General features: G+C 39.9%; 2 protein-coding genes across 6 annotated transcripts in view; both read right to left on the minus strand.

Moving 5' to 3' along the window:
- Positions 1-12,722, minus strand: part of LMTK2 (lemur tyrosine kinase 2) — a 77,192-nt gene that overhangs the window by 26,912 nt on the left and 37,558 nt on the right. The window contains exons 12-14 of one of the 2 annotated variants that reach the window (XR_012631108.1): positions 12,162-12,297; positions 11,522-11,770; positions 10,269-10,394 (exon numbers count right to left, since the gene is read on the minus strand). Coding sequence is in view for 1 of the 2 variants with exons in the window: in XM_074885743.1 (XP_074741844.1) it covers positions 10,366-10,394; positions 11,522-11,770; positions 12,162-12,297 (414 nt within the window). In the remaining variant the exon portion in view is untranslated. Of the gene's footprint in view, positions 1-6,357; positions 10,395-11,521; positions 11,771-12,161; positions 12,298-12,722 lie in introns of those variants that run through there. The other variant, XM_074885743.1, reaches the window with a different exon arrangement.
- Positions 436-8,790, minus strand: BHLHA15 (basic helix-loop-helix family member a15). 4 transcript variants are annotated; one of them, XM_074885752.1, is made up of 6 exons: positions 8,706-8,790; positions 5,611-6,326; positions 4,795-4,967; positions 4,100-4,250; positions 3,185-3,338; positions 436-1,884 (listed from the first exon to the last, which is right to left on the minus strand). In XM_074885752.1, the coding sequence occupies exon 6, from the start codon at positions 1,860-1,862 to the stop codon at positions 1,356-1,358; it is 507 nt and encodes a 168-aa protein (XP_074741853.1). In that variant the 5' UTR covers positions 1,863-1,884; positions 3,185-3,338; positions 4,100-4,250; positions 4,795-4,967; positions 5,611-6,326; positions 8,706-8,790; the 3' UTR covers positions 436-1,355. The 4 variants fall into 4 exon arrangements, with proteins under 4 accessions (XP_074741853.1, XP_074741852.1, XP_074741854.1 ...); XM_074885751.1 differs by lacking the exon at positions 3,185-3,338; XM_074885753.1 differs by lacking the exons at positions 3,185-3,338; positions 4,100-4,250.

Raw genomic sequence — 12,722 nt, forward strand, 5'->3', positions numbered from 1 at the left:
CTGTTGAATGAATAAGATACAGCACCGTTACGTCAAGTCAAATCTAGAACAGACTACATAATAACTTTCATTAACACTTGACTACTACCAGGGCTAATCACAACTATTTCAGTGTGAAAACAGTTTGGGAACTAAGAAAAGCCCAAGTTGAGGCAAGATCCAAATAATTTCTATCTCCAGCTGAGACGCCAGAGTCTACCTTTGCTATGCACACCACAGAGCGACAGCCATCCTGCCAGCATAGGACTGCAGGGATGTGGGCAGGAAGAGCTGTAGCACTGGGGCTCCATCGGCAGCGCAGGTCCAACTGAGGGCACCTCAGCTCGTTCTTCAGAAGAAGAAAGGAGAGATCCTTAGTGACATAAAACTTTTTACAATAAGATGGGAAATGGAAAAAAAAAAAAAAAAAAACAAAAAAGAAGAAAAAGCAGCTCATTTTCTTCTTTGAAGAGTTCCTGCTTCATTTATTATGTTTATAATACCAGAACCTAGCACTAACCCAGAAAGAAACCTGATCACATTACAGGCTTCAATAGCAAATAATTTGTCACTGGATAGATCACTGTCTAACTTATGACTATACTAAAGCATTTTTATCATAGTTTTGGCAAAAATGTCATTTGTCCCTTATTATTTGCATTACAATAGCACCCAGAGACCCACTAAAGAAAACCTCCATGATGCTGGATGCTCTGGAAACATAGACCAGAAAATGTCCTTACTCTAGAGAGCTTACAATCTAAGATAGCTTTGTAGATGTTTATATTAACAAGTACTTTAAAAGTTGTTATGCTTTGCAAGGTTCAGAACTATCAGAACAGATCTAAAACATTCAAGATAAATATTCAGATTTGGTGGCCAATTTCCCATATGTGCCACTTCACTCATCAAATTAGTCAAATGTTGTCATCAATTTTAATTTCCTCCATAGCAGGATAGAGAAGAACAGAGTCACTGACAGGTTGGTGAACAGTGCTACAGCCAAGATTCTCAACAAGCTTGAATGAACTTGGGTGACATAGGCCTTAAATGCTCAACTCACAACCCTTTCAGAGAGGGTAATTTTCAGAAATTACTAATCTTTACTTTCAAGTCAACTACAGTGTTATAGGATAGGTTTCCAGACCACACAAATATATCCATTAAGCTCTGAAAAATTCTTACCATTTAAGGTAATTTTTTAATGTGCTGTAAAACTATAACGATGAGTATTACCTGTTTGTCTTTTTAAGAAAAAATAGAGGATAGCCAGAGGCAAAAAGAATCACTTAAAACATCTACGTACTGACATGTATTATCAGGCAAGAAGGAAAAAGAATGACAGTAGTAGCTAACTGTAGGTGTTCTGGTTGAAGCTATGAATTTGTGGAATATTTCTGTAGATGTTCCTCATGATCATCATCCCCATGTTGCTGCTGATAATGCTGGTACATCTTGGACCCCCAGGCTCCCCCCATCCCTTCTGCTGCTGGAAAGTGTCCGTTGGACATATTGAGTATAATGGAGGTCAAGGATTTAATGTAATTTTTGGCTAGTGTGAGAGTCTCTATTTTGGAAAGTTTATTCTCTGCTCTCACATGAGGGATCACCTCCCGCAACGCCTGGAACGCGTTGTTGAGCTTGTGCATTCTCTGCCTCTCCCGCTCGTTGCTTTCCAGTCTCCTCAAATGCCTGTCCTTACTGCTCCAAGGATGCTTGGCTCTGGCTGTGGCAATCTTGCTGCTCTCCTTGTTTCCCCCATTCCGCCTTTCCTTGCGACGCAAACATTTCACCAGTTCTTTTCTTCTCATTGCTGGCTCCTCAGAAAATGCTTCTTTGTCAACAGTATGCCTTTGCTTCTTTCGGTTGGTTTTAGTCTTCATGTTTTAAGCATCCATGTGCTTGCTGTAAAAACATGACACCAATATCTTTAACTGTTGCACAGTTCCATGCTGAACAAATGATCTGATGCGGATTTGTTTGGTATGTTTTTTACTTGTTCACTACTGGAAAACCATCACTGGCTCTCAATTTAGTTATGTTTTTTTCTACAAGTTGGGAATGTTATTAGTCAAGGTGACCTGTGCAGATGAACAGAGGAGAAAATCCTTTTTTTAGAGAACAAGAGATCCTCCTTCAGCAGGAAGGAAGAGGTTGCAGAAGGAACAGAGGCAAAGTGAATGGAACAACTGAAACAAAGATGCAGTGAATCACCTACTAGTGTCCTCACATATGGTAAGTCAAAGGAAAAAACAAGACACCTCTCTACTTTCTTATAAGTAGGCCTCCAAGTGGAGGCATTTCTCTCACTGCACATAAGAGAAAATGGCCTCCAAGCTGATCCCATCCTTCCTGTGGGAAAAGTGAACCACAACTCAAAAAAATATCAGGAGTACAATGTTCAGTTAAGCTCGATAACGCATTGCCTCTGTTTTTTGATCTCACATGCTTCTGTTTTCTCCCAGCTTTAGTTATCACACGTTATAATGAAACCATACACCGCCTCATTGTACGTATGCAGGCTTATGTGTGGGGTATAAGACAGAACCCTCAGGCTCTTCCTCAGAAAGTAATTTCTCCTTGAACTCCCTAGTAATTGCTCTCTGTAGAAATTGGTTTCCACTGTATTTATGAGCAGTCCACTAGAGGGAAACATGACACACTAACTCATACAGAAGCTCAAACCCCTAGCCAGCAACATGTTTTCACCCACAGCATTTCTGCATTCTGAGCTAGTCCCCACCACACACCAAAAAAAAGCACTTTTGTCTTCTAACAACAATCAAATAATGGTGGGGCTTAATTGGAGTTTCAACCCCAGTTGTTCAACAGCAGCAGTATTTATTCTCCAGGTTATCCAAAAAGACACAGCAGTATTCCTTCCTCACACGTTAGCAAGGCAGATGACAGCACTGAAATTTTACCCTCCCTCAGCCCAGATTCTGTGCCAACACTACATCTGAAGACAGCAGCCTCACAGCAATCCCACCCCTAACACCAACAATCAATGTTACTGAGACTCCTTTCCAAAATGCTTCCTTCCACTTTCTTCTAGTTCATGTAGTCACAGAAAGGTTTGGTCTTAAAAAAAAAAAAAATCTTTTTACCCTGATATTGTTACATAGGAACAGTTAGACAGCTGGTGAGCCAATTAAAAACAAACCCTAGCCACAGGTGCTGGACTGTGCCAGTATAGGACATTAACCTTAGCCGGAGCAGGTGGTGAGCAATTCCTGGGTGTGCTGCCGTAAATATCACTTCCTCTCTCATTTCTTTAGAGACATCTTCAGCTGCTCGGCATTCACCATGACTCACTTCTCTGCCTTGTGAGGGCATCCTGGCCATCCCCAGGTTCCTTGCTACCAGAAAGACAACTTTGCCAGAAAGGACAGGAATTCACAAAGCAGTTTGGTTAGGGTAGCACCCAGGTGACGAATGCCAAGAGAAAGACAGCTCCAAAGAGCTTGTGTTGTGGGAGCCTAGAAGAAATGCTAGAGACACACAGGTATCTTAAGCAAGAAAATAGGACTAAATCCAAGCACTGGGTTTGTTTGTAACTCACTTGACAGAAAAGACATAACTGCAGGACAGAAAAGTAAAGGTGGACACATAGGAGACCAGTCAACCTCCTCCCTCCAGTGCAAAAAGCACTGCTGGGGAGAGCACAAAAGTAAGCAGCTGCTATCTGAGAGGAGAACAGCCTGCAGGACTTGGTGAAGAGGAGGTTCGTGGAGGCAGCCAGCACAGAAAGCTGGAAGAAAACCCAAGAGAAAGGAAGCTTCAGCAAACTGTGGGAGCAAAGTAGTATCTGAAACGGCAGGCTGGGGGAAAGCAAATGGGATCACACGGGTAAGAGGGTGCTTAGCTGGCCAAGGTTCGCTTTCTGACAGCTGCACACTGCTGTAACCCTGAGAAACTGCTTGATGGAGCCACAGCCAGGCTGCCGGGACTCCCAGGGAGGTGGCATGGGCACACAAGAAAGAAGTGGAGATGGAGAGGGGATCAGGAACGACAGACTGGCATGGCCAAGAGAAACCAAAGCGAGAGCAGCCAAATAGAAGCAAGTTCTCCACCCTCTGCACCCATCCATCGGGGCTGGCATCCCTCCTCTGTGACTTACCGCCGCCACCAGCTGCCGAGAAGGTGCCTAGGGCCTGAGGGGTGACACAGCAGGGACCTGAGGGAAGCCAGGAGGAGCAGCAGGAGGGTCTGCGGGGGCAGCAGGGGCGCTGCCCGTCCCCTGGGCTGAGACACGGTCTGTCAGCGGCAGTCTGTGAGGGAACCAGGACCCGCCTCAGGCCGGGGACAGCCTCAGGGACCAAGCCGGGCAGCGCGGACAGGAGCCCGCAGGCCGGCACCGCGGCCCCCAGCCCCGCCAGGCAGGCGGAGGGCGGCCCCGCTGCCCGCCGCGACACGTCGCTTTAGCGGCGGGGGCGGGCCCGGGCGCGAGCTCCGCGCCTCAGCCGGCGGCCCCCAGCGCAGCGGGCGGGGAGGGGAGGGGCACCCCCGCATCGGGGCGAAGCGCCGGAGCCCGGCCGAGGAGCCCGGCGGGGGCACGGGACAGCCAGGGATTGCCATTACCCCGTCACCCCCCGGGAGGGGGACAGCAGCCAGCACGAGGCTCCGGGGTTCTGGATGGTCACAGGGCTCTCGGTGACAACAAAATGGCGGGGAGGGTTGTGGTGTGTGGGGGGGGGTGTGAGCGCTGTCAGCCAGCACTGCAGCAGTGCCAGTGTGGAGGCGCTGGCACCAAGCTGATGGACGCTAAGCCTCGCAGGTCAACGTCACTACGGGAGGGGTCAGTCCAGTACGTACTTCAGCAGGTGGAGTGTCCTCGGGTGGAGGAGGATAAAGCCTGGCTCAACGCTGCTCTGCCAAGGATGGCTGCAAGCAGTTGGTGCTAATTGCTCTAAGGGGCCTCAGACAAGGACGGAATTTTTGCACCTGTGATGGCACATCCCGGGGAGGGCAGAGAAACCTGCAGACACCTATGGGAGCCAAAGATAAGAAAGCTGAGAAACTTTACAGACAAAGCACTAAAGCCAAGTCGAGTCCTTATATGAAAAAAGACTCAGAGTTCATGGAAAGGACGCTAAGAGACACCTCTTCAGCAGCTACTAGGGACCACCACAGACCACCAAAAACCCCCATGGAAGCCCCTCAGAGACCCTTCCCCAAATTTCAGTACACTTGAGCAATGTATTAACATATGCACTAGTTTCCCTGGAAATAGGCAGGTACTTCTCAGAAATTACATGAATATTCATTTCTTTTATTGTCTTTTGTCTTTCGGTGTGCACGTTAGGTAGAATGATCCCCTGTGCATCCAGCAATGGAGAATGACTGCCTTCTAAAACTTCAAACTAAGTCTTAGGGGGTTCTTTTGAGACCAAATTTACAGTAACACCAAGGGCTGTGCAAGGTATCATTCCACCTGTGGGAAGAAGGCCCACAGGACAAAGGACTTGATCCCTCGCAAGAAGGCTGCTGATGATAAAGATTGCAAGCACTCAAATTCTTTGATAATAGGTTCTATATAAGAAGATCAATTTAGTGCATGGGATCTTTTACATCTGTTCTCAATAACGACCAGAGTCTTGCTCAAGTTTCAGCCCAGTAGTTACATTTTACCTAATGAAGTGAAGTCATCTTGATAGCAGTTTCTCATTCCCAGGTCTGAACAGTTGCCAGGACTCAGAAAAGCCACAGTATGATGTGGGGACTTCCACAACAGCCTCCATGAACTACTGACATTGCTGCCATGTGTCATCAACACCTTAATGGTTAACAAGTTAAGAGAAAAAAACAGCACTCTCCTCCTGCCTCAGTGTCCAGGAGGAAACAGTCTTAATCTCATGTGAAAGAAGCTACCAAAACATTTACCTGGTGATCTTAGGTCCATTCAGCACATGCACTTAAGATTAAAAAAACCCAAAAATACAAAAAACAAAACACAAAAAACTCAAACAAACAAGAAAATCATGTTCTAGAAACAAATTCAGTGAATACTAAGAAAATGTATTAACCTGTTTTCTGGAGGGTACTCACAAATTTTGAAATCTCCATTCTTCCTACAGACGCTTAATTCTAGGATTAAAAGCAATATTCAGGTTTTAGAATTACACTGCCTGTATTTCAAGTATTGCTTCTCTACTGACTGTGTACACACATTACCTGAAGCTCACACAAGGATGATACTAGAAGAAATTAAAGGTGACTACACTATTTAGCGTAGACTTATCTGCTGGGACTGTAGCTTTGAGCTTTTGGTACTTTCTCAACCTCTGGACACTAACAAATATATCTTAGAGTAGAACTATACTGTGGACATGATCCATTGCTGGCATCTGTTTAAGAATGAACAAACAGACAAAGAGATTATAAATATATAACTGTATTTTATTTTTAATATTAAATATTTTTAAATTACAAGCAGTTTCTTGAATCACACTATGCATGATAATCAATATACAGTAGAAATTACAATTTAAAAATGTACACAATTTAAAGACATTTTGACCTGAAATTTCATTAACTATGATATATTGCCATAAACCTCATACCTGTATTAAATTACAATAGGAAAACCTCATACCTATGATTTTGTTACATAGTTTCTCATTTACAAATAGAATTAAACATTATATATACACACACATCAGTACCATTTATCATTTAAGTTACACCTACATCTGTGCAAGTTCAAACAATTTCATAAACAAAACTAACTGTAAGTCATATTCAAGTTTCTGAAAAACAGGCTGCTGGTATTACAAATACTTATTTTCAATAAGTTTATATGATGTTTGACTCTCCTCTAGATTTTTTCCAGTCTTGTACCAAAACCATTAACATACAATGATATTTCTGTATGACTTAAAGCTGAAGTAATTTTGTACACTCCATTCTTATTTAAGGCTATTTCTTATAAGGCTAATATACTTGGATTCCACCTTTCACCAACTCCAACAAAAATAGCCATGTCACTAACACCTGACAATGCTGACATTTTAGCATAGTGCTTAATCATAAAAAAAAGTCTTTCTACCAACGAGCCTCCTCATGAAAAAGATTAAGTACTACATAAAAATCTGCTAAAAATACTGATAAAAAGAATGAGGCTTAAATGGCTTTCATTAGTGCATCAATAAGGATATGAAAAAATGTTTAATCTGTTCATTCCCATGAAAATGGCAGTTTCCATAAATGCAGTTATACACGCAACATATCTGCAGCTTGGGGATTTGGGAGAGTACAGGTGTTCCCATTAAAACTGGACACTCTTCTTGCTCTGTTGGCTTCTCACTACAGATCCTCATTTTTAAACAACCTTCCTTAGGTGGGAGAAATCAGATCTTTTAAATAGCTTTAGTAGCCAAATTGAGACAATGCCTTCATTATTCAAATAATCAAGGTATTCTACTAGAGAAGGAATTAAAATGTAACCAGTCCTCATAATAAACCATTGAAAATAGATACATGTACTTCTAAAACGAAAACCATGCTTATGTAGCTAGTGCAAGAAATTACATATAGTTTAATGAATGATTTCTAACAAATCCCCTTATTATAATGCAACACGTTGGAATTACTGATTCGTTTTCATTGTGCCACTGACTGCTAAGCAGATATTCAAATATTGCTAGTAGTTGATCAGATTTTTAACTATAAATTTTTCCAAAAAGACCTTTTATATTATTGCAATCCAGCCTTCTGGATTACTGAAATTAAAATTCGTGTTTAAGTGAGGTTAGTCAACTTTAAATATTTCTTTCTCTTCATTGTACAGCTAAAAAGGACATTACCTTGCTTAATATCATCCACACCCCAGATTGTTTTGGAAAAAATGCTCCTTTGGCAATTCATTAGCAATCACTCCATTTGGACAAAGGAGTAAGCTTTCACTTCCCGTGTAAGATTTTCTTTAAACCCGGGTAAAGAATAAAAAAAAAACATTTTAGACTTCCATCAAGCTAATGGAATTCCTGGTGTGCAAGATGAACATCTGATTTTCCAGAATTATAAGAAAGAAAATGCACAACCAATTTGTAACATTCTGGAGTATAAGCTTTTATTTAACCTTGGACTATATTTTAAAATCAAATGATTCAAAGTTAAGGCTGAACTCCAGGTCTGACAGATTTTTCACCACACAAGGCAGATAAGCCCACACATTCCTTGCAGACCATTATGGAGTTTCATTCTTACTATGGTGAGAATCACAGAAGACAGATGAGATACCTTAAATCTAGCTGTATCAAGGAGTTTAATGTGGGAATTATGGAATTTCTAAGCAATAATTTGTATACAAAGTCTATGGACTCTATTTTAAAATATTGAGTAGCAGCACACAGCTTCCTTAAACCCTCTACAGTATATACTGTAAGCCTGTATTAAGAACTACTTGGCTTTGCCTCTTAAATCATGTTTTGGGAGAAGTCCATGAAATACTCAGTTCCTCACTTATACTGAAGAACAGTTCTGATTAAGTCTGAACCTGAGTGCCTCATCAGAAAAAGTTATCCCAACAATACATTGGCAACTTTAAATAACATTATAACTAAATCACATTCCCTTTTGATCGGTATGGAAACCATTCTGGTTAAGGGCTAAACAACAATGCTGGAAAAAGCAGCAATTAACATACTCCTGTCATTTTAAAATATACTTAAAATCAAAATGAATAGAGAGGTATACAAAAACAAACTTTACACATCTGAAAATACCTAGTCCTCCCATACTTCACGTGATGAAAATTCTCTGGTGACTGGATCTGAACACAGAGCACCTGGACCACCATTATACTGAAGCACTGCCAAAAGAGCCACTAAAACATAAAGTACTTAGTAGTTTAGTACATTTGTATTTTAGTGTCCTATAATACAAAGCCAGGTAAACTGCTCCTATCAGTATTTCCTACAGATCCACAGCTGCATAAGGCATTCCAAGAGGTCAGGGATGTGTTTCTCAGCTGAACTCACTTTGGAGTAATAATTAAGGATTTTTTTTTTCCCCAAGCAGTTTAAAGGATTAAACTAGCATAAATGCATGGTAGAATATGAAGGTTAAAACCACTCACGTTGTATTCCCTTCCCTACAGACAGCTTCAGAGTAAACTTTATTATACTGCATCTTTTGATCAGTATGCATTTCAAGACGTACCATGGAGCCTTGCAGACATCTTAAAATACGTCTGGCCTTATAAAGGGTGCAAAATTGGGCATTAACCATTAATCTAATTCTTAATTGTCATGACATTACTGAGAGGTAGATTTACCACAGGCCTCTGAATGGCAGCCCCAATCTGCAGTCAGCAGAAGAGTGAGCTTCAAAATTCACAGAATGTACAACTGAAGGGCCAAGTGTGCCTGAATCCAGTCTATTGAAATTAGTCTTTTTATAAAATCCATAAATTCCACGGTTTTGTACAGCCAATTTTTCCTCTTCTCTCTCCAAGGCAGAAATTGTAGTAAAAACTGGAAGGCCCTTAATTATGATATAGTCAGATGCTATTACAGTTTAAGCAGTCAGTAGGATCATATTCAGGAAATAAGAGACATTATCTCTTTCATCTAAAAATTCCAGAGTATATCACATATTCTTTTCCAGTTTCCTATAAAACATGAACACTAACAATCAACCTATAACCATTATAATTTAGAAATGGTACTGAATATAAGATTTCAGCAAGTCTAACATAACACTCAGAAGTTATGTACGTTTTACAAGTACCGTGCATAGCAAAGGCTACAAAAAGGACAAATTAAACTGGATAACTGGGCCAATTCAACTTGTCTTATTTTTCTTGAAAGATTTAAGATTTTGATTCTGTACATCATCAGGAAATAAAAGGAAGAGTAATCCATAGTGCAATTGTAATAAGCAAAGTAATATGTAGTGATATCTTTTTGAATAAATATGGCTCACTACTGATCAACTATCATTCATACAGTTTCAGCAACACAGCCACCTGTTGCACAGGACAGTTATACACAATTCTACAACAGGTGTATGTTCAACTAGATAATGAACTACATGGAAAAATATAAAAAGAATATTATACAATCTCATACATAAACCAGACTGTAGTGTAATTGCTTTACTTGTGTCTTAAGTTATCTGAAAAATACTTCAAGTACTTGAAAACAGCGGCAGAATCATCTTTCAATGAAAAGCAAAATTGCACTGATTTAAAAATACATTACAAAGTTAAATACACATTCAAATTAATGTCCTGATTTAACATTGCTTTCAGTGTTTACTTTCATTTCCTAGTACTTCTTGATTACCTGTGTTACTCCAGGAGGATCCAGAGTTTAGATAAAGAAGTTTCAGACACAAAGTCTGTGTGTTTTATATATGTAGTCCAAAGAAGTTTTAATTCATTTAATCTTTTTCTCCATCTTCACTGCTTCCTATTAGTAGAGAAAAGGTCAAAAGGTACAGTGAGATTCTTCGGCACAACTCTCACTTCTTTGTAAGACTTCCTAGAACTTGGCATTCTGCTGCTTCACACTTCCAAGTTTTGGTTAATCTTTCCTTACAGCTTTCACCTACTGTAAACATTTGGTACATTTATACCCAGACATCTGCTTAAATCGCACAGTTCAATGTCACTTCTTAGGACACATAAGGCAATGTATGATTTCCAAAATAATCTCTCTTATCTGTAAGTTACTAAGCAGCAAACATTATCTAATCAATAAGCACAATACAAGAACAATACAACTCTCTATAACACTGATTACGTATTTATAGACATTGACCACTAGCAAGGCTCAGCAATCAGTAACATCTATTTTTAATAATGCAACATTTTATCAAGAGTAATAATATGCTGAACTGATTCAAGCCTGCTTATTTTTGCTTCTCTTAATTCTCAAAAATGTATCAAAGTTTTAAAAAAGCTTTTTGTTAGACAAGAAAGCTTCTGTTAATAAATACTGCTAGTACTCAGTCAGTATTGCTACGAACAGATTGTTTGGCTCTAACAGGAACTATCCTACTCACAGCTCTAGAAAACATGCTGCAATTCTTGAATGTCAAGAATGTACTTTCTAAAAAGCAATATGAAAAGAAACCAAACTGTAAAATAAGCTTAGAAAACAATGTCAGAAGCATTATATTCCTAGCATCCTCATCCCGTGCAATGAAAATAAAATTGTGACTTTTGACAGTGCAATAATGAGAATTATTCAACTGCCATAGTGTGGCAGCTATACAGAGGTGCTTAAGGACTGCATAGATGTCATTTATATAAATGCAGCACTAGGTTTTTGAACAGAAAAATTGTGAGCTTGCCCTGTAAGTGTTCCATAGATATTCAGCCACAAATTTGTAGCAACTTAGATGTAAATAATCTCATTCTAAATGGAAAGCTATGTCTTAACTGAAATACAAGACCATGCACAACTTTCATAGCGTTAAAAACGCATTTCTAAATTAAGTATTTAAAATAGAATAAGATTTGTCATATCTATGACATATCTTTGCATAAAGTTCTTAATTTGTAGTTTTAAAATAATTATTATAACTTACTTACCTCCTTGCTCTATATCTGAATCTGTAAGATGTGTGAGAGAAAAGCTTGCCATGTTTGCAGGAGAGATAGAGAATCTGGAATAAGGGGATGGATGTGACCAGTTCTGATCAAGGGTTCGGGAAGGTGGAGGTGGAGAGAAGTACTTTGACGACTGAAGAGGTGGTTTAGAACTAATAAGACTATTAGCTGCCTTTGATATAAAGGATGGCTCTGGAGAAGAGAAGTCATCATCCCATTCAAAACCCCCACCTTGCAGAAAGAAAAAAGAGGCAGTTTAAAATAACGTAAAGTCATACACAGTTTTAAAAGCAAGCCCCTGAAAGACAGCATTAACCCAAAACAAAACTTATAACTTTTCTGTTCTAGCCCTGGGGGTTGCAAAGATTTGTCACCCATAGTTTGGTTGCCTCTCAAGATACCCCAGACACATCAACATATAAACAACAAGTATTTACATCACAAGCTTTGATAACCAGTAAGGGTAGGATCTCAGCCTAGCTGAAGTGTACGCTTAGGATGCAAAACTGAAGCCAATATGGTAGAGTGAATTCACAAATCACATATAATTTAAATAAGATTTCATTAAAGACTACGCATAAAACAGTCTCAGCCCCTGCTGGGTATAATTATATTCCAGTACCTTCTTCATCTGTCGAGCTTTCCGAATTTGCAAATCTATTTAAGTAACTAAAACTCGAAGATGGAACAGGAGTGCTGTGAGAGCCTTCCCCGTTCAAGTCTGTTGCACGGTTTCCCAGCTCCTTAGTCGGTGTTTCCTAAGGCAAACAAAGTAACTTATTTGACTCTCCTGTACTCACAATGTATCCATGCCTATAGATGCAAGCATTCCAAAAATACACTCCCCCACCCCCGCCTGTGGAAATAAATGGTCTGTCAACTCTTAAGTTAGCACCACACACCAAAACTTTGAGTTATAGATTAAGCATATGCATGTACTTCTATTTCTAAAGAAAACTGTATCAGATCTATGCTAAAATCCACACAGGGAATGACTATTTAAATGTTACGATATAAAAAGGTTTCATATTTCTAGGAACAAAGCTAAAACATCTTCCAACTGAAAACAGTTCCCTTATCAGCCTCTTTAATAAAGCCTTATCCCATATCCCAACTTTTAATTTTTTTTTTTTTTCACCCCTTAATCATGCTTCGGGACAAAAAGACAGACTTTGTATGACCA

Source organism: Strix uralensis, chromosome 16 (assembly GCF_047716275.1).
Source record: "Strix uralensis isolate ZFMK-TIS-50842 chromosome 16, bStrUra1, whole genome shotgun sequence".
Lineage (NCBI taxonomy): Eukaryota > Metazoa > Chordata > Aves > Strigiformes > Strigidae > Strix > Strix uralensis.